This window comes from Tinamus guttatus, unplaced genomic scaffold, assembly GCF_059628265.1.
Source record: "Tinamus guttatus ecotype Peru unplaced genomic scaffold, ASM5962826v1 Tinamus_guttatus_pri_ptg000172l, whole genome shotgun sequence".
NCBI classification, from domain to species: Eukaryota; Metazoa; Chordata; class Aves; order Tinamiformes; family Tinamidae; genus Tinamus; species Tinamus guttatus.
The window spans coordinates 684670-708031 of NW_028288706.1; the positions used below are offsets into that span (position 1 = coordinate 684670).

Consider the following 23362-nt stretch of genomic DNA (forward strand, 5'->3'; position numbering starts at 1 on the left):
AGTGGGATCAGGAGCGGGGCCGGGAGCGGGACCAGGAGTGGGACCAGGAGCGGGGCCGGGGCCGGGAGCGGGAGCGGGGCTGGGACCGGGAGCGGGGCCGGGAGCGGGGCCGGGGCCGGGAGCGGGGCCGGGCTCGGGCGCGCACAAAGCGGAGCCGCCGCGGCCCCGCTCCGCCCGGCAACGCGAGAGCGGGCGGGTGCCCGACCTCCCCCCGTCCCCTGTCCCCTCGGGGTCCCTCCCCCGCCACCCCGGTCGCCCCGGGGCCGCCGCTCTCACCGCCGCCAGTCCCAGGCCGCCGCTGCCGCCGCTGGTGCCGTCGGGCCGCGGTCTCGGCCCGGGGGCGGTGGCTCCGCCCGGCCCGGCCCGGCCCGGCCCCGCTCCCCCGCAGTGAGCCCGGGGCTGGGATTCTTCTTTCGGCCTCCTCCAGTGCCTCTGTGGCAGGATCTGTTCCCGTACTGGTTTAACTGGACTGCATGTGGACTGCTTGCCATCTCAGCGCCTTCAAAAGTATCAAGTCCAAGTGCCATTTGCCACTGTAGGGCCCTGCAAGAGCTACCAGGCAATTCCCAACATGGGAAGCACGAGGCAGAGGGCAGAGCCTGCCCCGGTTGGCACCATCCAGCTGGGTGCCCTGGCACTGAGGGGACATTGGAGCTATGGCTCTGCTCTGTGGAGCCAAACTGTGACGGTCACACAGTGTGACCGAGGCCTGGGAATTTGCTGTGAGACCTTTAAAGGTGGACAAACTGCAACAGGAACAGCCTTTCCTAATGAGCATTTAGGAGATCCTGGTATTCGGGTGCCCTCGGATGTAGGAATAAGGAATAGGAAGAAAGGTTGGCCAAGGATGAAAATGTTGATTACTTGCTGATTGCTTGATGGACTAAAGGATGTTCTGAGGCCAGCTGTTAGATGGTAACAAGAAACACCTGGTGAGATATAAGCAGCATCTGGGAAGGTTGTGGTAAAGGTAAAGAGAGGTGAGGATATAAGAATCATCTGGGTAGACTACTAGAGAGAGATCCTGGATGGAGAAGGGGCAGTGGGGCCTCTGGGCAGTGTTGCCTGCTCCTCTCTGTTTTCCCACACTCGGACCCATCCTGAGGATGTGGAGCTGATGGTGCTTCCCCCAAATCTGTGTTGCGAACAGTGAAGTCAGACACACGTGCACAAGCGGCACCTTTGAGGAGGCTAGAAATCATCAAAATACTTTGGGAGTGAGAGGCACTTTAGAAGGTCATATTAAAAAGGAGAGGGGGAAGCATCAGCTGGGGTTTAGGTAAATGAAGATGCAGCTCTGCTTGCAGATATTCCCTGAGAAATGAACCTAACCATGGAGATGGAGCTTGTGCTGTGACCTCTGTGCTTCTTGCTGGGGCAGAAGCAAGAGGCACCCCAAGGAGCCCTTCTCACACGGGTTCAACGGCCTAAGGCAACTCTAATGTCTTCACATTCGGCCTAGTGAGTCCAAAGTGTCCTGGCAGTTCTGTCATTGATGCAGTTCCCTTTTCCTAAAGCCTGTGGAGCTCTGTCGTGTGAAAGAGAGCCTGGCCCATGCTTGGCAGCACTGGGAATACCTAGCCCATGAGATGGTGTTCTGAGCTGCAGGGCTACTAAGAGAGGCCACTGTGGAGCTTTGCCCAGCCAGACCCTCTAGGACTCAGCTGTTCACAGCTGTACAAAAATTTTGATGACTTCTTAATTAGGAAAACATACCATACTGTCAGAATGTATTTCCTGCCTGTATTTTGAATAACGTCTGCTGGCTGCACTAGTTAAAGGCAGAAAAAGTCCGGACGGCTCAGATGCTTTACAAGAGAGAGTTCCTCTTGTGCCAAAGATGCCCCAGAGGAAGCTGGTTTCAGCCTCTCACTTACCTCTGTTCATGTCTCTGGGGCTCGGCCAGGTCTGTAGCTGGGCAAGCATGTTGGGTCTCAGGTTGAGATGATCAGTGGTTGGGGATGGCTGATCTTAGGTGTGGGGAGACAAGGGGGTGCTCCTCCGCACCCAAGGGGTTGTCTTGGCTGAGCACTGCCAGTTACATCTGGGTAGGACCAGGCTGGGCTGAACGGGCTCCAGAGCAGCCCGGCTTCCTTCGGGGAGACATCTGGATGAGTTCCTCCACTCACCATGGTGGCCACTGTAGAGCCATGAGAGCAGCATCCATGGCCATGGGCCTTGATGGGGCAAACAACTTTGGCTACAGGCGTCGTGTCCCGTGGCCATGAGTGCTGTGCCCTGGCAGTCGGCCAAGGCAGCGGGGTCACATCTTTCCTGCCAGGCAGCTGCGTCCAGGCTGCCCCCAGACACAGGGGTGAGCTGGAGGGTGCAGGGAAGCCAAGTGAAGACGCAGGTGAGGAAGCTTCGTTTCACCAAGAGCTCAGTGTTTATTGGTTTTGCTTGGGTTTCTAACGGTTAGGACAGAGACTAAGCTGGCTCTGCGGTGCGCACAGATACATACACACAAACAGCGCTAGAGACGGCCTTGGGAGAACATCCTCAGGCATCCTGGAAGCAGCGCTCAGCTCTGCAGAGCGTGGCCCTGCCAAATCACCTGCGCTGACCCCACTGTGAACGCACGAGGCTCTGACTGCATCTACGCTACCACGGGAGGGATGAGGTACCCATCTGAGGGCACCCAGCTCCAGCAACGCCTGCATGTGCAGGGGCTCGGCGTGGAGGATTGGAGTGGTCTGCACTCGTGTGGATACCAGTGCTCCCCGCGCGCGTGTTCTGCTGCCAGGACTGAGCTCCCTCCCCGCACTCGGCAGGGTCTTCCTTCCATAGCTAACCCAGACCATGGGCAGCCATGGCACCTCTAGGCTGATCAGCGCTGCCTCTAACACTACGGCTGCGAAGCACGACTAAAATGCACTGCCCCCCTTGGACCTGGAGATTTCCTTGCTGCTTTTAACGAAGCGTTGGCGGGGCGGCTGGCATGTCCTCTGTGAGCTGGAAGATGTGTCAGACATTTAGTGCTTGGGTGAGGAGGGATGTGTGCTCATCAGGAGGCCAAAATGTGGTGCACCCAGGGAGAGGAGAAGAGCCAATGGGCACGAACTGAAACACGGAAGGCTCCACTGGAATAAAGAAAAAGCACTTTTGACTGTGAGGGTGACTGACCACAGGTTGCCCGGAGGTTGTGAAGTCTCCATTCCTGGTGGTATTCCTGGGCAATGTGCTCTAGGTGACCCTGCTTGAGCAGGTGGTTGAACTAGATGAGCTCCAAAGGTCCCTTCCCAGGTCCCTTCCAGCTGGGTTCCCATGGAAATCTCATCCCCAGCCCAGTGGTGGGGTGGGCTTCACATCTCCCACCCCTCTGTGCTGGAATAAGACTCATGCTGTGACTGAGAATTCACCCAACCCCCCAAAGCCAATGAGGTCTAGAGGTCAAGCAGATACTCCAGCATCCCAGGACAGGGAGCATCATCTCTCTCTAGCCAGGGGTCCTCCAGCCAGGCTGCTACCCTCCCGGTGCCGGCTGCGCTTGGGCTGTGGAAGAGCTTTGCACTTTGTGTGGCCTGAGGCCGGCCCTGCATCGACCTACTGAAGGGAACAGGCCAGGTCAAATTACAGGACGTTTCTTGAGATTTTTGCCTTCTATTTTTATGCACCACATTTTTTTCCTTGGTGCCGAGTGGAAGCTCGGCCAGCAGGAGGTGCAGGTGAGGAGCTCGCTGCAGAGCCTGACATCTTCAGGGAAGGAATTGCTGATGAGATGAGGACTGCAGCTCTGCAAACAGGGCGGGACACTCATTCTCAAGAAACTACAAATGTACCTGGCCTGGCCTCAACATGGGGAAGGCTTTTTTGCCTTAGCCAATACAGAAATGCAATGCCAAATGTTCACTACTCCCTCCTCCTCCTTGCACGCGGATTCACCCATAAAGATGCCCCTGTCCCATCCCACCAAACTGCTCAGGTCACTCCAGGTCTCCTCCAGGAAGGCTGCAATACCACTAATGCTGCAAGCTGCCACCACACACAGTGGAAACTGGAGCTGTTGGGAGACAGAAAGGAAAGGGAATGAAGCCAGATGGAAGATCACGTGCAGAGATACAGATGGCAAGGTAGGGAGTGGAAAGAGATGCCAGAACTTCTCACGGGAGTCCCAAAGTTTCAATCTACCATCCCTTGCAGCTTGGCTTCCCCCCAGGTCTCCATTTCCCCACACTGTCCCTGTGGCACAGAGGGCCCCAGCGGTGCGTGTGTTGCAGGAGCTGTTACTAAACCACTGGCAGTCCTGGATGCACAGTCAAGGCTCCAAGTCACGTCTGTATCTCTATAGTGGCCCAGAAAGGGCCCTAGGTGAAGAAAGAACTTACGAGACCCACTCTGTCTAGAGCAGGGCTAGATCATACTGCTCTCCTGATTGACACAGACTGAACATCAAGTTCCAGTTCAGGCAGAAAAAAAAAAATAAGATGGTCTCATCCTACGCCAAGGCAGTGAACTTCCTCCTAGCCTAGTAACTTGTCTGAAGAGGTGGGAAAGGAAGGGATATTTTTACAAACCTGAAATGTGAAAGAGCAAGAATGTTATATCCTGACCAGCCCTCCCTTGCCAAAGGCTGGATACCATAAGACAGAGAAGAACATTGTGTTCTCAGCATATGCTTGCTTGCAAGGCAAGTGGATATTGAGAACACAACAAAACCAGGGCAAAATGTAGGTGCTTAAACATAAGCCTCCAGCCTCACTGGGGATGCCATGAGGCTCCCAAAACTCTTTCAAGATCAGTCAGGCCTGACCCAAGTCTCAGAGAAGGCTTTTGGCTGGGCCAGGCAGATTCTTGGGGTGGCTCCAATGATGCCAGACACCCCAGGAACCAATTTCTACCCCCAGGACCAGTTTCGCTTCAAGGCGGATGACAACAATGGCGGCAAAGAACCATTTCTCCATTTCTGGTCCCCTGACAAACACAGAAACTTTTGTCACCTCTTAGCTCCTGCTGGTTTCCTCACAGGCAGGATCTGGCTGGATGAGGAGAAGGGGGAAGAGGACATTTTCCCTGTCAGGTTCTCCTTGCTGGGTCCCAGGGCGGAGACACTGTGGGCTGGATGGAGCCATTTTGAGTGAGCCGCCGTTTAAATGGCCCTGGGAGGTCCTGCCAACCAGCAGGGCCTCTGTCAGCTCCTGTGGGGTTTCAGGTTGTCTCTTGGCAAGGGCACAACAGTCTCAAACTAGTGACCAAATTGGGGGAAAAAGTGGAAACTGCCTAAACTATGAAGCTGAGGCAGAAAGCCTGTGGCGGTGGGGTAGGGAGAAGAGGGAGATCAATCTCAGCCCTCCTCTCTGGAAACATCCAGGCACATGGAAGCAAGGCAACCACATGCCAGGGAGCAAAAATAATGCAGGACCTGAAGTCTGCTGGGACTCCTGGCATGATAGGAAGTGTCATTGGAGGCCCAGCATGTTCAGTTTGGTCCTTGGGCTCTGAAGGGCTCCCCAGAGGGCTCCTTGGAGGTGGGAAGCATAAGTCGCTTCTGGAGGAAGCCACTTTCAATCACCTCTTAATCACAAACTGAAGGAAAGGGAGGACCTCCCTCTCTGTGGGAGCTGGACCGTCCTCTGGTACATCCCTTAAGGCTTCCTGGCCAGTCAAACAGCTGCTAAGGTAAACACAGCCCTAAGCAAGCCCAGGACTGGGGCTTGTTTCTCATTCCATGGACACAGCGGGCTGAGGACAGCTACATCTATCATCCAGTGCTGACAGGTGTCAGTTCACCTAACTTGGTGGAGCTACATAAAACAGGTGGTGAGTTATGGGGATCACTTACCAACAACTGCTCTAAGTATTATCTGTCTCAGGCTGACTGGTTGGTTCAAGCCTGCAAGAAAAGAACAAAACCAAAACACATAGGTGGTCAGTAGTGGGAAGACAGAATATTCTGAAGCAACAGGAGAAACCCAACAGTGGCATCACCTTGGGGGAAAGGACACTTTCAGAACTGTGGTCCTCAGCCCAGTACTAGTGGGTGAGACCTGCTGATATTGCTCATGGCATGAGGACACCCAACAGTTCAAATCAAGGCCCTGGGGAGAGTGAAGGAAGAGGCTGCCCATAGCATGTTACTTGCTCAGTGTCACTGATGAGGGCTCAGCACAGCAGGGGGGCTGCTGCATTTGGGTAGTACTTCTGATCTATACCACGATTTAGGAGAAGGGCAGGGGAGAACCCCTTTAGCTTGACTTCTTATCAATCCAGCTGCAGAGCTCTGTGCACACTCACTGCTCCAGTCCCAAATCCTGTCTTTGCACTGGTGTAAAGTTCAAGTGACTCCAGGGACCCAAGCTGGGCTTTATACTAGAGTGCATTAAGGCGAGGACTGAGCTTGGCAGAGCCTGGTTGAACAAGCATGCAGCCATGGCAGATCAGGTTGCCAAAGGCACTTCCAGCATGCAGAGGACCCGCTGCCCATCCCTGAGCAGCGTTTCAGCTATGAAGAGCTGAGACTGCTTGTCCAGTAAGTGCTTCAACACTTGTATCTTCTTCAAAGCAGGCCTAAACATGTGCCAAGCCAACTCTGGAAAGCATGAAGAGACTTTGCTTTCAGCAGACAACCCTGGGAGACACTGGCTCCCGGGAGATGGGCTCTCTGAACTTAATTTCCTTCTTTACCATGTTTTTAAGGAAATAAAATGGAAGCTGCTTGAATATCTGCCTCGTGTTGGATGCTGGATGGGTGTCCCCATAATGGAGTCGCAGCATGGCTCTCCCTAGCCCCGTGACCGGCATCTTGCTTCTCCAGGAGCCGAGTCATTCTCAGGGTCCCGCGCCTGCATCCACACACAGCCCACCCTCCCCTCCAGCCCCTGCCCTGAATTTGCACTTGTGTAGTCCAGCCGCCGCGATACCCGGATGCGTAGCAGCCCTGGCACAGCTCTGCGCTGCCATGAGCAAGCGTTTGGCACCACTTACCTTGGAGAGCCAGAGCAAGGTTAACCTGTGCCGTTACAGCAACACACCACACACACCATATGTGCACTATATGACATAGCATATAATATACAGTGGGTGTATGCAAAGCCCCTCATATGGAACTACCTAACAGTAAGTATGCATATGTCAACTACTTTCAACTGTGTTTATCCTCAAGTGAAATAAGCCCACATGTGTAATGTGCATTAAAGCAGGTGGAAATAAGCAGGGAATGGTCTAGATACTGGTATGTCTATCTCCCACCCCTATAGACGTTCACACTTTCATCCATGCACTGTGCGTTGCTCCAAGCAAGGAGCACCCCCATACAAGAGCTCCTGAGAGAACAAACTCCCAGGAGCAGCACAATGCCCTCAGTCTGCTTGAGGAAACACAGTCCCAAAGACATGGGTTTTAGTGGCTGAATAACATAAAAAAAAGGTCGCACCCCTTTTTGGCACACATAGACCTTACATGACCCTTTCTCTACTCCTTTCCTGACGTGGCTAGCGGGACAGCTGCCTCTAAGAGTCCGCACGGCAGTTTCCATAGGTGCTATGCCTCCCTTTCCTGTCACGGGGACCATGGCAGCCTTTGGAGCTGGACTGGACCGGTGGTGACGTGGTTGCTTGGCCCAGCCCATCAGCGCATCCGATGATGCGAGATGGGAACCTTTCCTTGTTGGCTTAGCAGCGTCACTGCCAGCGCCTCTGCCCAGCGGCCGAGCGTGGCTCGGACGACGCCAGAATCTGCTACAGCAAGACCCTGCTACAGCACCGCCTCCGAGTCGCGCGTGGCGTGGCCACTGCTCAGGGTGCTCAGGGTGCCAGCCAGAGCCTGGGCTCCATCAGGGCTCAGCTGCCGGCAGAGGCAGCGCGCTGGGAAAGGCCGCGTGGGTTCCACCAGAGATGCCGGGACAAGACCCCAGGCCGTTCCCCCAGGCACACACCCCACGGGATGGGGGATGCTGTGGAGGAGGCCTCCTGGAATGCCAGCCTGTTCGGCCTGCTCATGAGAAAGTCTCCTCAGTGACCCATGCTGGGATGAGGAGACGATGCCACCAGCTCCACAGGAGGAGGGGCAGAGCAGAGTCTCCTCATGCTCTTCATAGCCCCTGACTTCACTGTGGCCCCCTGGGGCAGGCCTGTAGCCACCACGGCTTTCAGCGCTGACACCCCCTCCCCAGGGCCACTGCACACCATGGGGAGCCACCAACACCACGGGGAGCCACCAAGAGCCACATGCTGGCAGTCCCTGCCCCTCTCCCCACCCCGCTAAGGGCAAGGCCGAGCTTAGCAGAGACAGAGTCCACAAGACCAGAAAAGAAGAGTGAGACAAGAACTACAGCGAAAACAAGAGCGCTCAGGGAGAACTGTCTTTACCGGTGCCCCTCACGGTATCTCCTGGAAGAGGTCGGGCGCTGTCTTCTTCTTGAATAGAGATCTGTGTCTACCGTCTCCTGAACCGCTTGCTCTGGAAGCAGGACAAAGAAAAATACACCTCTGTTGATAAGCTCCCTGCAATCGTTAGCAGGCCCTGCAGGAGACTACCTTGTGAGAGCACCTGGCGGGGGCTAAGTACTGGAGGACCCTAGGAATGGCACTCTCAAACGCCATGTAATGGTCCCGAAAGCCTCTTTCCTTCTTCAGCTAAAAATGCCTTTATCCTCTCAAGCTTGATTATAGGCTTTTTATTAGGCGGACTTTCTTTTTTTGGGGGGGGGGGGTGTCTGGAAACCAAGCACCTCAACCTCCTGAAGATCGTTACTGCTGCACAGAGCAGGTGACTGTAGGTAGAGGCCTTTGGGGTTACAGCTGGCCCCTCAGAAGCAAGGGGGTCATTGGGTTATGTGTGTACGCAGAAACAAGCGTCTCCAAATGACTACCAAGTCACTGGAGACATGGACATGCTTCTGGTCTCTCTTCTCCTCCACACTGGCCAAGAAGGCTGGTCTTATACCATATGAAGGCACAGATTCCCTTTCAGTCCCTTCCTTCTTGCCTTCCTATGAAGCACTTCACCTGCTGTGTTTCTCAGAACAGTCCAAACCAGACAGAAGAGCCCCAAACCACATGGCCAAATTAAAATCATTCTCCCATTCGGAGAATTTGAGTCAGATTTCTTCAGGAAGACTTTGGCAAGTGAATGCTTAGGAGGTAAATATCCTCCACAGGTTTTGCAGACCAAAGGCTACTGTTTGGTCACAGCAGGGTCAGCACAGGGTCTGACTGAGTTTATACAGCAAAATGCCCAGTTGCACTGGTAATACCATTACTCATGAGTGATCGTATGTGCCTAGGATATACCCACACCTGTATAAAACCAAATGCAGGGAGTTGGTTGGGGTTGATCTAAGTTTTCCTGCAGAGAGCTTGTGGGGAACAACTAACTCAAGGAGGAGGCAAAAGGGACAAAAATAAATCTGGAGGGGAAGAGTTTCATTATTTTCCATAAAAAAAGAACAGAATCTGCACTAGAATTTTGCTGTTATTGACTAACATTTGTCTTCTAGGAACTCAGATTTCTTGTAATGGATTTAATTATTTCTGGTTTCTTGTGCACTGTGGAGGGTTTTTGCTCCAAAAACTTGCTGCAGGGAAGTGGCCATTGCCTAACAGATAAAATACAACCTTCAGACCAGGGAGCCGGGGAGGGACCTGAGTCCTTGATTGGGTATACAGATATTCATGCAAGAGAGGGCAAAGCCATGAGTGTTTTCCCCATCACTCCTAGTGGAAGTGATGAAGGAAATGAGCACACTGCATGAGAGAAGGAGCTTCTTCCAGTCATAATCTCACAGCTTAGCCCAACTCACCAATCTCTTCCTCAATATTCTCAGTGCTTCCAGGAGGAGCGGTATTCTCCTGTTCAGAAACAAAACAAAACAAACAAAAAAACAACCTCAGGTGGGTGCCCCTCAACCTGCCGCTTTGCTCCGAGAGAGGACTACAGAGTGCTGTGGATTTCCTGGTCCTTGCTATGATTAACACCATGAAGGTCATGGAGACGGAGCTGGTGCCCTCCTGCTTGCAAGCACCAGGACCTGCCATCTTCAGCCAACCAAGGCTCCAGCTGTACCGCCCAACAACGTGGTTTCCATCCTATCTAGTGCAAGTCCTTCAATTGTGCTGCCGTGCAGCCACCTCAAGTCCTTCTCCTCATGCTTTTTAAAATGTTTATTTTCCTTTAAAAAGCAACATTGGGCAAATTTGCACTGTTTGCTACAGAGTCTGGGAGAAAGAGCAAGGAGAAGAACCACAGTCCATTCCTCTGAAGGACAACGCCAGTGTGGCTGACGTACACACCGAGCAAGTATGGAGAGCACAGCTGCCCCCAAATCCACAAACACACGAAGCCTTAAAGATCTCATGAGTGGTACGTTCAGCATAACCAAACATTAGACATTTCTTGATACTAAAGGTCTAAGCATTCGTGCTACTCTAGCTGGAGGCTCTGCAGCCCGTTATGCAGGTGGATGATACTCTGCCCTGCAGACACTTGGAGGTCTTTGGCAGCTGGGTCCTCCTTCACCCAAAGGTCAGATCCCATCCTCAGAGGCTAAATGGGAACCAGACTGAAGTCTATCATGCAAGATGAGGTGTTTCCTAACTCCAGCTGAACGAGCACCATAAGCACATGCACACCCTGCAGAACATTTCTTAATATCTCAAAGTCAGCAACCATGTTATACATAGGGAAAGATGAACTAGGAGAGTGAGGCCAAATGATGGCATTAATTTATTTAGGGGTTCACAGGGTTTCTCAGTGGAAAACCTGACTACCTTTACCCAACAGGCTCTGGAGTATTTGCTGTTTGGGATAGCAAAGGAAACCACATCAAGGGGTCCATGAAATGGAGTCTCATTTCAGCTCTTTGGAAAGAAGAAGAAAATTTAGGGAGAGTAAAAAAAAAACTGAAAGTGCTTTGAAAATCGCAACAAAGATCCTTTTACTTTTAGGTGTAAAGAGCACAGAGCAACAAAATGGCAATTTGATTTAATTCAAGTGATGGGGCTCCTTTCTGCTCCTGTGCAGCTTGGTGCCCCCACTGTCCTTTCCCTGCCTAGCACAGGACCCATCTCAAGCAACCTCAACCTTTCTATGTGAGGGCAGAAAGAATCCAAAAGCAGAGCAGCAATCACATTTTAATCAGTTGTGAACATCTGTTACGTCTTGCCTGGCCATGCTGTAAGAGACCATGACTGAAGAAAGAGAGCCATGGAGGAGCAGAAGAGGCGCAGGCACTTGGGGTCTCCGTGCGGATCCTCCCCTCGGAGCTCTGGGCAGCGTGTGGCACTGCTGAGCTTTCGGGCTAGCTGTTATTGCGGGGTTGGCTCTAGCGTCTCCTCCTAGCGCGTCTCCGAGGCCCGGAGTGCTCCTGCTAACCCGCTGCGGGTGTTGTGCGCGGGTGCCGTGGCGGCCTCCCGGGCTGCCCGCGCACCGGCCGGCTGCCGCAGTTCGTGTTTCACACTCAAATGGCAGAGCGGAGCAGCTGCTCCGGCACTGACCTTTGCGCCGAGGAGGCTCCCGCTGGGCAAGCGGCCTCCCCTGGGGCCGGGCTCAGCGCAATGGAGGCCCCTTTGGCCTCCATCCCTCGTCCCAGGGCTTCCGATGCCCGGGAGAGCCACCTAAGGGAGGACTGGGCCTCAAGCGCTGCCCTCCAGCAGCCCCAGCACCTTCCATGTGAGAGGGGGCGGCCAAACAAAGGAATGGAAAAATACAGAGCGTCGGGGAGCGAATCTCCTGCGAGCTCCCCCCGGCCGTGCTTTCAGAGCCTTCCCTTTGGCAAAGGGGCTGTGTGACATTAACTTGACCTATGCAGTTTAAAGGCTGCCAGCAACCCCTGCCGTGGGTCTAGATGTCTGAACCGGTCACTCTGGCTCGGGGCTGCATTCCCACAGGGCCCTGACTGTAACTCAATATTGTCCCAGGCCGCAGCACCCCGCTAGCGGGAGCCGCAGTCCAAGATTCCCGGCTCCCGCTCGGAGGACCCCAGGAGGCTGCTGCGACAGGGACAGGTCTCAGCTGAGGAGTAGGGTCAGTCCCTGACCAGAGTTACAGCTTTTTTTGGCCGCTCCACTGACATGGTCAAGCACTGCCCACTGATGCAGCCACCTAGAAACAGCAGGACACCCATTCGGTGGCGAAAGTCCGCTTCTGGGGAGCAAAACTGGAAATGAAGCAATCAAGAGCTGGCCAGAGGGTCTGCAATACTGCTAGGGCTGAGCTCGGGCCACCAGCTCCACCTGGGTGCAAATGGTTTACAACAAAACCACAGGGATCCTGGCTGCCAGGCCAGCGCGCACAAAATTACATGCAGCAAGGCATGACAAGCGGGATGTACACGCTAAATCCAATAGGACATCTCACCTGGAGCACACAGCCTCTGGCTGTGGCCTGCTGGGACCCAGCACACATGGATGTATCACCGCTACCGCACAGAGGCAAATGCAAGTGGTGATTTTGTGCCATCCTTCCTTAGACTTAATGGTCGCAAGCGATCATCTTAGTGCAGCTTGACACGTTATCAGTCAGCTGAGCCAAGGCTAAGCCAAGGCCGAGCCGAGGCTAGGCGTGTCTTGATTGTGAAGAAAAGATGACATGGTTTAAAATGTGAAGAAAAGATGACATGGTTTAAAATGTGACTTAAGTGAACACCCAGCTTATCACACTTCCTGTGTGCTAGCTGACAAGTTCTATTAAAAGCTACAGAGTTTTTCACCACGTTTTTGTACTCCTCCTCACTGAGCTTCCTCCTGGTCACCTCTCATTGTCTCCCTATCGCACTATTCTGCTCTCCTCACCCTGCAAGTTGTCTGCACTTCACAGCTTCCCTGCCAGTCTTCATTACTTAGATGGCCTTCAAGCCTCTTTCATCTTGGAGAAGTTCAGTCAGCTGCTCTTAACCTGCTCCTTCCACCCTGCTGTCCCATGACTCCCTGCATTCATCTTAGGACTCCTCTCACCCAACCCTGGTGAAACCAGTACCGGTAGCTCCTTCTCCTTCACTATCTCTGCCTTTATGCTATTCCTTCCTTCCTTTCATCTCTTTTGGCTTTTCATTCAGCTTAGATGTCTCCCAAAGAAATTCACTTCTCCCGAATCCATTCCTAAACTTCTTCCTACCTGAGGAACCTTCCCATCCTGTTTGCTCTGCCACTGCTTCACAATTTGACTAACAGTTCTGAAGAAAGAACTGACAGGAACTGTTGAGCATGTTCTGCCCTCTCCATATCACAATCATCGCTCAATCATCGCATTTGCATTTGCCCTCTGTTCCTGGTGTCTCGAGCCCCCCGATCACTAGCCTCTTGTCCCATTTGTTCTTCTCCTCACAGATACTTGCATTCTTCCTCAAATACACTCTTGTTCTTGCTTCACATCCATCTGCTTTTCTACTTTAGTGCTCTGTCTTCTCACACTGCCATAACTTGGCTTCTTTCGAGGTGTGCAGGAAGCACCCATGCCAGCAAACACGTTCTCCACTCATCAGTTCTGAACCAAACTAAAGGGACTCTTGATTTCTAGCCATTACCTTTATATTAATGATTTATCTTGGTGCCTCTGCCAAGGTATCATCTCTTGGATGTCTACGCCACCTTTCCCAAATTTGATGTGCCCCAGGCACACTTTACCTGTTCTTACGAAGGGCCTTTTTCTCTTTCTTTTCTGTCTTGACCACCTTAGGCCCCTTCCACAGCTTCAGCATCCGCAATGATCACTCTGTATGCAGCTTTTCATTAAGTCCTGGTAATTCACTTTCCTCATCTGACACGTGAGGAGCCTTTCTTCTTTCTCTTCTTGCCTACTGCACCTCCATCCTGCCTTTTCTGTGGGGCTTTCTGGAATGCAATATGAAATATACCTGGCTTCACTTTCAGAAGGCAGGTTGAGGCTGTGTGTGCTTGGAGCACCAAGTGCTCCCAACCTGCCTGCCTCCCTCCCGTGCCTTGGAGGTTTTACAGACCCATAACAACCTGTGAACACAATCTGCTCTCAAGAGCAGCCTCAGAGAGTCCCTCAAAGTAAAGCCTACACGGAGATTTACCCAAGCACAACCGGAAGAGTGAGGAAAATAACCAGGAACTGCTAAGCCTTGACCACAATGCGGTCCTTCTATGAGGTCTTGGTCCTCAACTAAGACCAAGAATCTTAAAAAGACTTTCATATTAAACACTCCATTACTTTCAGCTCCCAAATCCTGAAGGCTTAATCCCCTCAAAGCCCTGATCAACCTCAAGAATACAGTATCATTGCCCTACTGGAAGTAGAAAGCCATTATCACGCCTAGGAAATCTACCTTTAGACTTAGAACAGTTCCTCAGAGGGTTTAACCCAGCTTGGTTCCACATCTTGCTACGTGCTCCTTCAAAGCCCTCTGTAATGCTCCAACATTTCTCACAAGGCCCATCAGCTGTCTCTGACTTGAAAATAGACACATGATCAGCTGTAAATCTGTCACTGTAAGTGCTAGCAGCACGGCTCCATCACTGAGGCTTGGACAGCTAGCAGCTGTGCCAGATTCCTTTCTGATGGCCAGCAGATTTTGAAATCTAGTTTGTCAGAAGTGAGGCTAGCTGAAATAAATGTCTTGTTTTATCTGAGCATTCGCCTTATATGTCTGCTAGGACTGGAGAAGCTCTTCCCATTTGGCAGGACACCAAAGGTTAAATGTTCGGCACACCTGCCCTGCCCTGCCTCCTTTCAGCCTAAGAAATAAGCTATTTTTTAACCATCTCATTTTCAGAGGGAGGACAAACACTGAAAAGTCTTTTCAGTCCAAATCCAAGATGCAATATATACAAGGTAGTTTATTTAACCTAAGAACATGCATGAAAATTAGTTTGGCAGCAAACCTTAAGAGGGAGCATGAGACAAGCTACATCTCTCTGTGTGTTTGTGCCAACTTCCACGGATGTGCATAGACCAAACTTCTATGGATGTGCTTAATCTGTTAGGAAACAATTGATACTTTCAGCGTCCACATAATTTACTAGCAGAAATTCACAATTAAACCACGTGTTCTGTGCCTGCTGCTCTTGGTTTTAAATCTGATGTTTGGTGCTGTTGTTGGCTAAGCCACAGTCTTGCAGGGAAGGGAGAAGAGTGCACAGTCATTCCCAACTCACCGTCTCTGCATCCTTCAGGTTTTAGAGACTTCATTGCCCTCTCCTCAGCCGTCTTTCTCCCAGACACATTTGAAATCTAGATTCGTGCTTTCTACAGCTAAACTGAACATGGCATTTGCTACAAAGATCAACAGGCTCGGAGCCACAATCCTTGGGGCACTCTACAAAAATGGCACGACGTGGACAACAACAACTTATTCCACAGCTTGTGCCAAGATTCTCCAAAGCACCAAGTCGAGGTAAGAACAGGTGCTTACCAACAACTGTGATAAAAAAAGATGCCGCATAAGCCCCTGGAAAATCAGATACAAGATATTTAAAGCATCCACTTGAAGGCTACCTACCCTCTCTGTACAATTTCTTGAAACATTCAGGCACCTTGTCAAGTGTATTTTTAAACACAACCGACTCGAGAAAGATTCCTCCACTAAGGATTTGCTTGGATAGTCTAATGCAAATGCCTTACCACAGCTTAACAAATTTTACATTTAATTACAATTTAGCTAATAAACTCTATAGTGCAGTAGCAGAAATCACAATGCTGATAAGGAAAAGAATGTATCAAGTAGCAACAGCTTGTGGTAATATAAATATGCATTTATTTATATATATATATATATATACACACATACACATGTATGTATATATATAAAGACAAAACTGCAATGCTTCCTTCTGAAATCAGTGACAGGATTGCTAGCTCTTATAATTCTTAAGGAAATTTCTCTTTGTGCTATTATCAGTTTAGAGCAGAAACCTAACCTGAGACGCTAAAGGCACTGCCTTTACGCCGTTGAATAGTCACAAAAACTTCTAACCATCTAGCCAGATGACAGGTATTTTGTCTTAAGGCTAGACTATGCATTTGTTAATTTATGTGTTAATTTATTTAACTGGGATCAACTAGGATGAATTCTTTCCCTTACTGCAGCAGTCTTTCCCAAAGCCCCTGGACTTCGTGGGAAGACTATTCCTTTATTAGACTGCGAGTCCCACCAGCTGTATGGATACACTGATCAGTTGCACCCATCTTGAGAGTTTGTGGAGTCTAGGAAATGAGCCAAGAACATTTATAAGGGTCAGCCGAGAACTGTGAAGCAAAATCATTAAAATCTAGCAATTATTTTAAGCAACATGCTGGGCTAAGTGGTGGGAGTGGAGCACCATTCTGCACTGCTGCTGTTTGGACCACCAGCTCTGTTACCTCTAAACCACCCCTTGCTGTGCCAGAGAGAGGGACGGGACTCGCATTGCCCAGCTTGGGCAATCCGCGTGACCTGAGGTGCTGGCGGGATGAAAGGAACCGTCCTCTGAGGATGCCTGTAATCTCTCTTGATTACAGAGGGAGCCCCAGGTATCTTGGTCAGGCTTTAGATGGCTTTTTAGCCCCTAAGTTAGAGCACTCCTGAGCTGCAAATCTGCACACTCATCTCTTGATCCGTCTTTCAGTACCGAACGTCAATAGCTCAGCAGAGTGTGGCATGTTAGGGGCAAGCTAATTGGAGAAGGTTGGTATATGGTTAACGGCACTATTACCTGAGGCTACTTTAGGCATTTTAATTTTGCTTCCAACTTCAGTGCTCCAAGTCTCGCTGGACAGTCAGCACAGAGGGGCTGCTGCCTCCCAAAGGCAAAGCAGGGCACCTAAGTCAAAAGCCTGAAGTTAGGAAGTACGAGTGCTCGAGGTCACTTCTGCTCACCTTAAAGGCCAGCAGGAACCTGATTACAGATCTGCTACCAGGGAGCAGAGCACAGAGAACATGCTGAGTACAACCTCCGTTCGGTTAAATGGACACCTCTCCATCAAATGCTGGGGACACCACTACTCTGGAGTGGAGCTTGCAGGACAAACTGGTATGGAGAGCTGCAGGGATGAAACCATGCTGACTTCTCCTACGTTAAGGGCTTGCTTGCTTGCTTGCTTATGGTCATTTTCTGTTGGGCCTGCCACCTCTTTTCTTCGTTACTCGAGACCTGTAAAGATACTACTAAAAAGTAGTGTTTTAAGAACCATAGGCAAAGGATTTAAGAACTGAAATGCTCCCCAGATTCAATGCATCAGATACAACACAGGTGCTTCAGATGTGACCCTCCTCACCACAGCCAGAAAAGAGGAAACGACGACTGTGTGGCAAGAAAATAGCAGATTAGCACATTCAGCAACAAGGCTTGACAGTTACACAAAACACGTCAGGAAAGGAAACACTGGAAGTAGCCAGGGCTTCTCCAAAACATTCGCTAGTTTTCCCCAAAATAACAAACTCTTTCTGCTCTTTCTCTCAGAGAACCAAATGCCTCCACACACCACAATGCCGACAACAAGCGGATAATTATGTAACAAATACTGTGTTGTAGTTTGCTTTTCAGCTCATTGGAACCTTAATCTTGTGAATTAAAGAATCCTAATCTGTTAGACTACAAATAGAGATGTTGCTTAAATGTCACCAGCAGCTGAGTTAAGAAGAGCGATTCAAGGAGAAGGAATTTCTGCACCTGTAAATTGATGCTTGTTGCTTATGATAAGCAGTCACAGAACCTCTGCTCATCTTGCCAGGACTCCCTAGTCCTCCTAAATAGCGAGGAGAAGCAGGGCAGAGTCACCTGCTCGCACTGTGAGAGAAGTTTTCCCATGTTTCATGTGCGCCTTGGAACAGGCCTGATCAAAGTCAAGGCCGAAGCACAATCACGAAACTTCCCTTGGCAGATCCACATCCCAGTATCTGCCTAAGACACTTCCCTGGGAACACGGCATGTGCTAGAGGAGTTATGAGATTGAGAGATCTCTAGATGCTGCTGAGAATACCAAGATGAAGGAGAAACTGGACATAAACAGAGACTTCAAAAGAAACTACATGTTGTTTTTTTCTTATAGAAATGCTCAAATATTACCACGTTGGAGGGTGTATAAGTATCTAAATAGAGATATTCAAAGTATTGAGAGACATTCAAGTATCCAGATAGAGATTTTCAAAGCCTGATTGGACATAGTCCTGGGTAACCTACTCTAGCTGACCCTGCTTTTGGCAAGGGGGTTGGACTATGTGATCTCCAGAGGTCCTGTGTGACCTCAGCTGTTCTGTGAGTCTGTAAGGAACTATCTGGACCAGGCACAGCATGAAACACAAGTGTGGGAGGCAGCATATCTTTTACCAGATGATATAGCTAGAAAAAAATCAAAGAAGCCTTTGGGCACACAAGCCCTTCTTTAAATGACTACATGTGTAATGAAAGACATTCTCTCTGCCTAGAAACCGATATCCTTATAGAAAAGAAGATGGTTACAACACAGACCTAAATAGCAGTATGATGGCAGGCCTTGAGGGCATTAGAGAAACCCAGGCTCACCACAGTCCTGCCCCAGGCAGTCCCTGCGAGGTGTCTCGCTGCGCTGGGAGGTCCACGCAGACGGTTACCCTCACGACCGAGTTATCTGCAGGTTCTGAGCGCTGTGTAGGGGGCTCAGGGAAGGACCGGGCTCTCGCCGGCAGGAGCGGCAAGGCCTCTTGTGGCACAATTCATACAAGCCCAAAGCCACCAGGAATGGGCTAGAGAAAGCCTGCGGTCCTGGCAGAACTGGGAAAGGGGGAAGGCCGGTCTTGAATCACCAAAGGCAACCCTGTGCATATAAACACTCCTTCTCCTGCAGATCTGCCTGCTGAGGTTAGCTTGGCTGCCTTTCAGATTTCCCTCTTCTGCCTTGTCTCCAAAGGCCCATGTTCTACCCTCATGAGGCCTTCATGCGTCTGAAAACCTGGTTTTCCTGGACCTGCGCCTCTTTGCCATCTGTCCCCATTCATTTCTCATTGCATCTGAAAACAACCCCAAAATACTCCTGCTCTGATTATATTTAATGAAGTGGGAAAACCTCTGAGTACCCTTTTTTCCCCTCTAAACAATCTGTTTACGGATGTGTCACACCTACTGCCTCTCCCTGTCCTGCCCTTCTGCGCTCTTCACTGCTAAGTCCAAATCCACTATTTGCTCCTTTTTGGCTGTAATGAGTCAACAACTGAGTTTCCATGAGAACCAGGAGTCACTGGGTATTCGGGAGAATTTGGAAGTTATTTTTATATCATTTAATAAATTCAACTGTAAAAGCAAATAGAAATATGTAAGAAAACAGGGGTTTTATCACCCTAGGCAAGGGCTAGACGCGTGTAGTGAATTACAGTGCACCCTGCCCAAACCTCAACCCTGAACCCACCATGCTGCTCCTGAGCACCTATGTGCAAGGCAACCAGCTGTCCCCACTGGATGATGGGCGACTTGGAGGCCATTAACACCTGAACAAGTATGGCCAGCAGCACCTCGATCCAAAGCCCACCTAACCTCATGCCCCCTGAAAAATCTGAAAGGCTTCTTGCCGATACTAGCTGTGTTATTCTGAATTTCCATGGATTTTTGCTCTTGAACACGCTTGTCCAGGACCTCCTCTTACAGCTGGATGCCATTCTCTCACTCTTTCCTCCCATCACAGGTTTTTATGCCCCTCTCTAGCACAGCAGCACCAGCACAGCTGCTGCTTTGCTCAGAATTGGGCCGGCCAAGGCAGCAGGGAGCCTGGATGTGGCTGCTTTAGACTGAGATTGACACACCGAGGCTTTAAGGACAGCTCTTAGCAAGTTATCCCACTTCTTCCAGACAGCACAGAGGATTTCATTTTCCAGAGAACCTAATCTGGCACCTTCAAATAACCTGTATGCTTTAAAAGAGTTATAAAATGCTGACAATAATAATAAAATAACAACAATAATAAATAATAAAAGGCTACCTCTTCTCTGAACAAAAGCAACAACATCCTTGCTCCACGTGGGCTGGAGACCCAAATGCCTTCACACGTGGCCACACAAGCTGGTGCCCTCAGACACATAAGCAGCCCCACGGCAGCGCGTGGGCCCTGTGACCCGCTCAGCACTTCTGAAACTGCTGCTGCTCCGACTCCGCCTGCCTGACAAACAACACCCTGCCTTGGCACGAACCCTCTTCCAAGCACGGCTGAAGAGTTAAGCATTTCACCGAGGCAGAATTAGCCCTTGCATTCTGGACGAGCTCCTGACAAGTGTTTGTGTCCGTCGTGGCTTCTTTCTCACTATTCCCTCAAAACAAGTGAGCAACAAGAGCTGATTTCTGCTGAACGATTTCCATTAGTTTCTCATGAAAGAGGAGCTTACGCTAATGTTCACAGCTATCCTGACAGAGATGATCTGCTGCATCAAGCTTGTGAATAAAATATAACCGTTTCTTCTGAGCAAGTGAAGCTAAACTGTGCTGGTTTAAACTGTATAAAGGTAGTGCACACTTCCTTCGCAATTCATCTTGTACTAATATAACCACCTGTAATACAGCACAAAAAGAAAATAAGCTAATGCTGTTACTTTGCACCATAATCCACTTACGAAACCGTCGCTTTATTTATTCATCTATTTTGGAACTGCAATAGATCTAGTAAAACTAAGAGCAGCTTCTTGAGCAAGCCAAATGTGCCAGCAGGTAAATAATCACATGAATGACTCCCTCTGCCAATATTCTGCACAGCGTAGTCTCCCATTTTGCATATTCTCCCTATAAAATGGTTGTATCGATTCCCCTGAAGAGCTAGGGTGGCTCTTGAAGTCTCAGGCACCCAGGCAGCTGCACAGCTCACCGAAAAGGCTGCAAAGCACTGCTTTATTCACTAAGATATTCGCTTTATTCACTAAGAAATGTCTTGATTCCTTGGCAGGGAGCTGGTGTCAACATCCAGGTTCTCCCTAAGGTGAAGGCTACGCATGGCAATTCCCACCTTGAGCCGGCGCAGGGATTGGCACAGCAAGCTACCTGTCTCAGGGATGAAGAATACAAACAGCTGCTCTCCAATGTAATACAGCCTCGCACAGAGGCCATGAAACTCTGTCATCCCAAGGGCAAAATCTGATGTATTGCCGTGAGGATAACGATAAAAATATAAAGGCATGCATCTGGTTTCACTGCCTAAAAAAGGGCCTTGGCCAAGGCCAGGAGAATTTCGCGGGCTCACAATAGTGCCTCTCGTCTTTGCAGAGTGCAATGTGCACAATCATCTTGCCCAGGAGAAAAATAATGTGATATTTCCAAAGGGTTAACATTATATATCATATCATGTCACATCATATCCAGCACTGCTGGCTAGGGTAGGTGTCTGCAGAGCTTCTCTACGCAACAGGGCCGGATCTTTATCTGAGCAAACTGGCAAAATGTTACTTTAGGTGGGCAAAGTGGGTAGATTTGTAACAGTTAAAGAGCTGCCCTGTTATTTCTTTAAGTAAAAAAACCATCTGCTTCTAAAAAGAGAGGAAGGAGCGTAATTCACCACAGGGATGTGCACGTGTGCACATATGATAACAGCAGCATTAGCGTCTTGCTTACACCTGGAGCATCCACACAACTGGTGCCACGCGGAGCTGTGTGTTGAAAGCCACGGTGCAGAAGCACGACCTGGTGTCACACCTCAGCACAGCGTGATGCGCCCTCCTTCCCAACCCCGTCCATGGACACCTATTTCAGCAGAACCCACTGCTTCAGCCAGAAGCTCTGAACCCAGTAGAGTTGCAAATTCTCTAGAGGCCTCATACCTGAACCCTCGTGTGGCTCGGCATGTGCTGAGGAAATGCTCTCTCCTTCCCCACATGCTCTTTAGTTTCAGACGTAGCACCAGCGACTCGATGCTGATGCTGGTGCTGGTGCTCGTGGTGGCCATCCCGTTTCCTCTCTTCCGAGTCGAAGAAGACATGGGTTAGCCTCTCCAGATAGTGCTCCAGCTCCTCCTGGGTGTGCTCCAGCTGCTTGCCAACAGCACTGGGGAAAAAGGAAGAGGACGGCGGGGGGCTTTTGCTTTCCCTGTCCTTCTTGGCCTCTTCCAAATGCGGGTTATGCCTCATGAGAAGAAGCACCATAATGAGCAGGATCAGGCACAGATATACAACCCAGACTTCTTCCATGGTGGTGATGAGATATCAACGGGCTGGTGCTGGCTGCTCTACTTAAAGGTAAAAGAAAGAAGACAAATATGCCAAACACAGAAGACGTTCAGTGCTTCGTAGGCTTCAGCATCCACAGGAGAGGACTGTGGCGCTATTGAAAGCACTGGGTCAAAGCTCAGGTTCTGTGTTAGCAGTGCGATTTACAGAGCTTCCTTCAGGTCTCAATGTGCAAGCAGCAAACAGCAACAAGTTTTAAGCCAAGAAAATAAAATTACTTCCTTGTTGGAGTGAAAAAGCTTCAGCAGAAAGATACAAGTTCATCTGTTCCAGCTCCTTCAAATGTTATTCAAAGACCACTATTCCTCTTTTTTTCGTGACCAGTTATAAGCACTTGGTATCTTCAGAGACAGGGAGTCCTGGACAATCCTGGTGGGAGGCACGTGGCAGCTTCAGTCTATGGAGCTGCAGGTCCGACGCTTATTGCTCTTCAAATAACAACTCTTCTAACGTTTGAGTCGTCGTGCTTGAAATGGTAAGCTCTTCTTTTGAATTCAAACAAAAGATAAATTACAATTGGGGTTTTCCTCCCTTAGGATAGATCAAATATTTTATCCTTTAGGGGTCATTAGATGCCAAATCCACAGTCCGCCTCTAGCAGAAAACTGAAGTGCAGGAAGGAACCGGGTGCCTGGAGCTGCTCTGCTGGCGCCCTCTTCTCTGCTGCCCGCGGGAGGCTGGGACTGGGGAGATGATTTGGGCTGCACCTCGCGGGGATCCCTGGACACCCCTTGCACTCTGCTCCCACCCCAACTACTTCAAGCAGCCGTTGGGCAGCCCAGGCGCCAATAAATCCATTTCCAGCGACCAACCCCAAGGGAAGGGATTGGGAGAACTTACCAATTGGCTCCCAGCGTTGAGGTGAACGGCCAAAACTGAAGGAGGGACGAGAAGCCACCGGGATGGGGCCGATCCGCACGGGGGGGGCGGCCACGGACACCGCTCGCACCCCTCGGGGCTGGGTCTCTGGAAGGGGATTGCGTTTCCTAACCTTTGCTGGGGGATCTTTTTACAGATGAGGGTGCCAAGCCTAAAAGGAGCAGCGAGCACACCCGGATTTCTGCTGCCTCTGCATGAAAACATTCTTGGGCTCAACATGCCACCGAAACAACTCCAGAATTCTTCACTTTGTTTCCAGCAGTGACACTTCTCCTCTGCTTTGCTAGATCCCCTTACTTTAGAGATCAATCCTCCAGTTTTCTGTTTCAGGACCAATGCCATGAAGCAGGTTGTGCTCCAGCAGCACTGCAGGACTCTTCCCTCCATTCTCACCTTGCTTTATCTCCTTCCTGAGGTCACAGCTATGCTGGAAAACAT

The 23362-nt window shown here is 50.4% G+C and overlaps 1 protein-coding gene across 2 annotated transcripts; it reads right to left on the reverse strand.

Annotated features, from left to right (window-relative positions):
* Positions 1-3723: 3723 nt before the first annotated feature.
* LOC148594964 (uncharacterized) lies at positions 3724-22971 on the reverse strand. 2 transcript variants are annotated; one of them, XM_088523243.1, is made up of 6 exons: positions 22882-22971; positions 21641-22530; positions 9737-9785; positions 8304-8394; positions 5780-5830; positions 3724-4000 (listed from the first exon to the last, which is right to left on the reverse strand). In XM_088523243.1, the coding sequence occupies exons 2-5, from the start codon at positions 22004-22006 to the stop codon at positions 5791-5793; spliced, it is 546 nt and encodes a 181-aa protein (XP_088379369.1). In that variant the 5' UTR covers positions 22007-22530; positions 22882-22971; the 3' UTR covers positions 3724-4000; positions 5780-5790. The 2 variants fall into 2 exon arrangements, with proteins under 2 accessions (XP_088379369.1, XP_088379368.1); XM_088523242.1 differs by lacking the exon at positions 22882-22971 and having other exon boundaries at positions 21641-22629.
* Positions 22972-23362: the final 391 nt, after the last annotated feature.

Coding starts and splice junctions, on each gene's coding strand:
- LOC148594964 (XM_088523243.1), bottom strand. CDS start 22,006: ATGGAAGAAGTCTGGGTTGTATATCTGTGCCTGATCCTGCTCATTATG. Junction 9,786..21,640: donor CGAGCCACACGAGGGTTCAG/GTATGAGGCCTC, acceptor GTTTCTGAACAG/GAGAATACCGCTCCTCCTGG. Junction 8,395..9,736: donor GAATATTGAGGAAGAGATTG/GTGAGTTGGGCT, acceptor TCCTGCTTCCAG/AGCAAGCGGTTCAGGAGACG.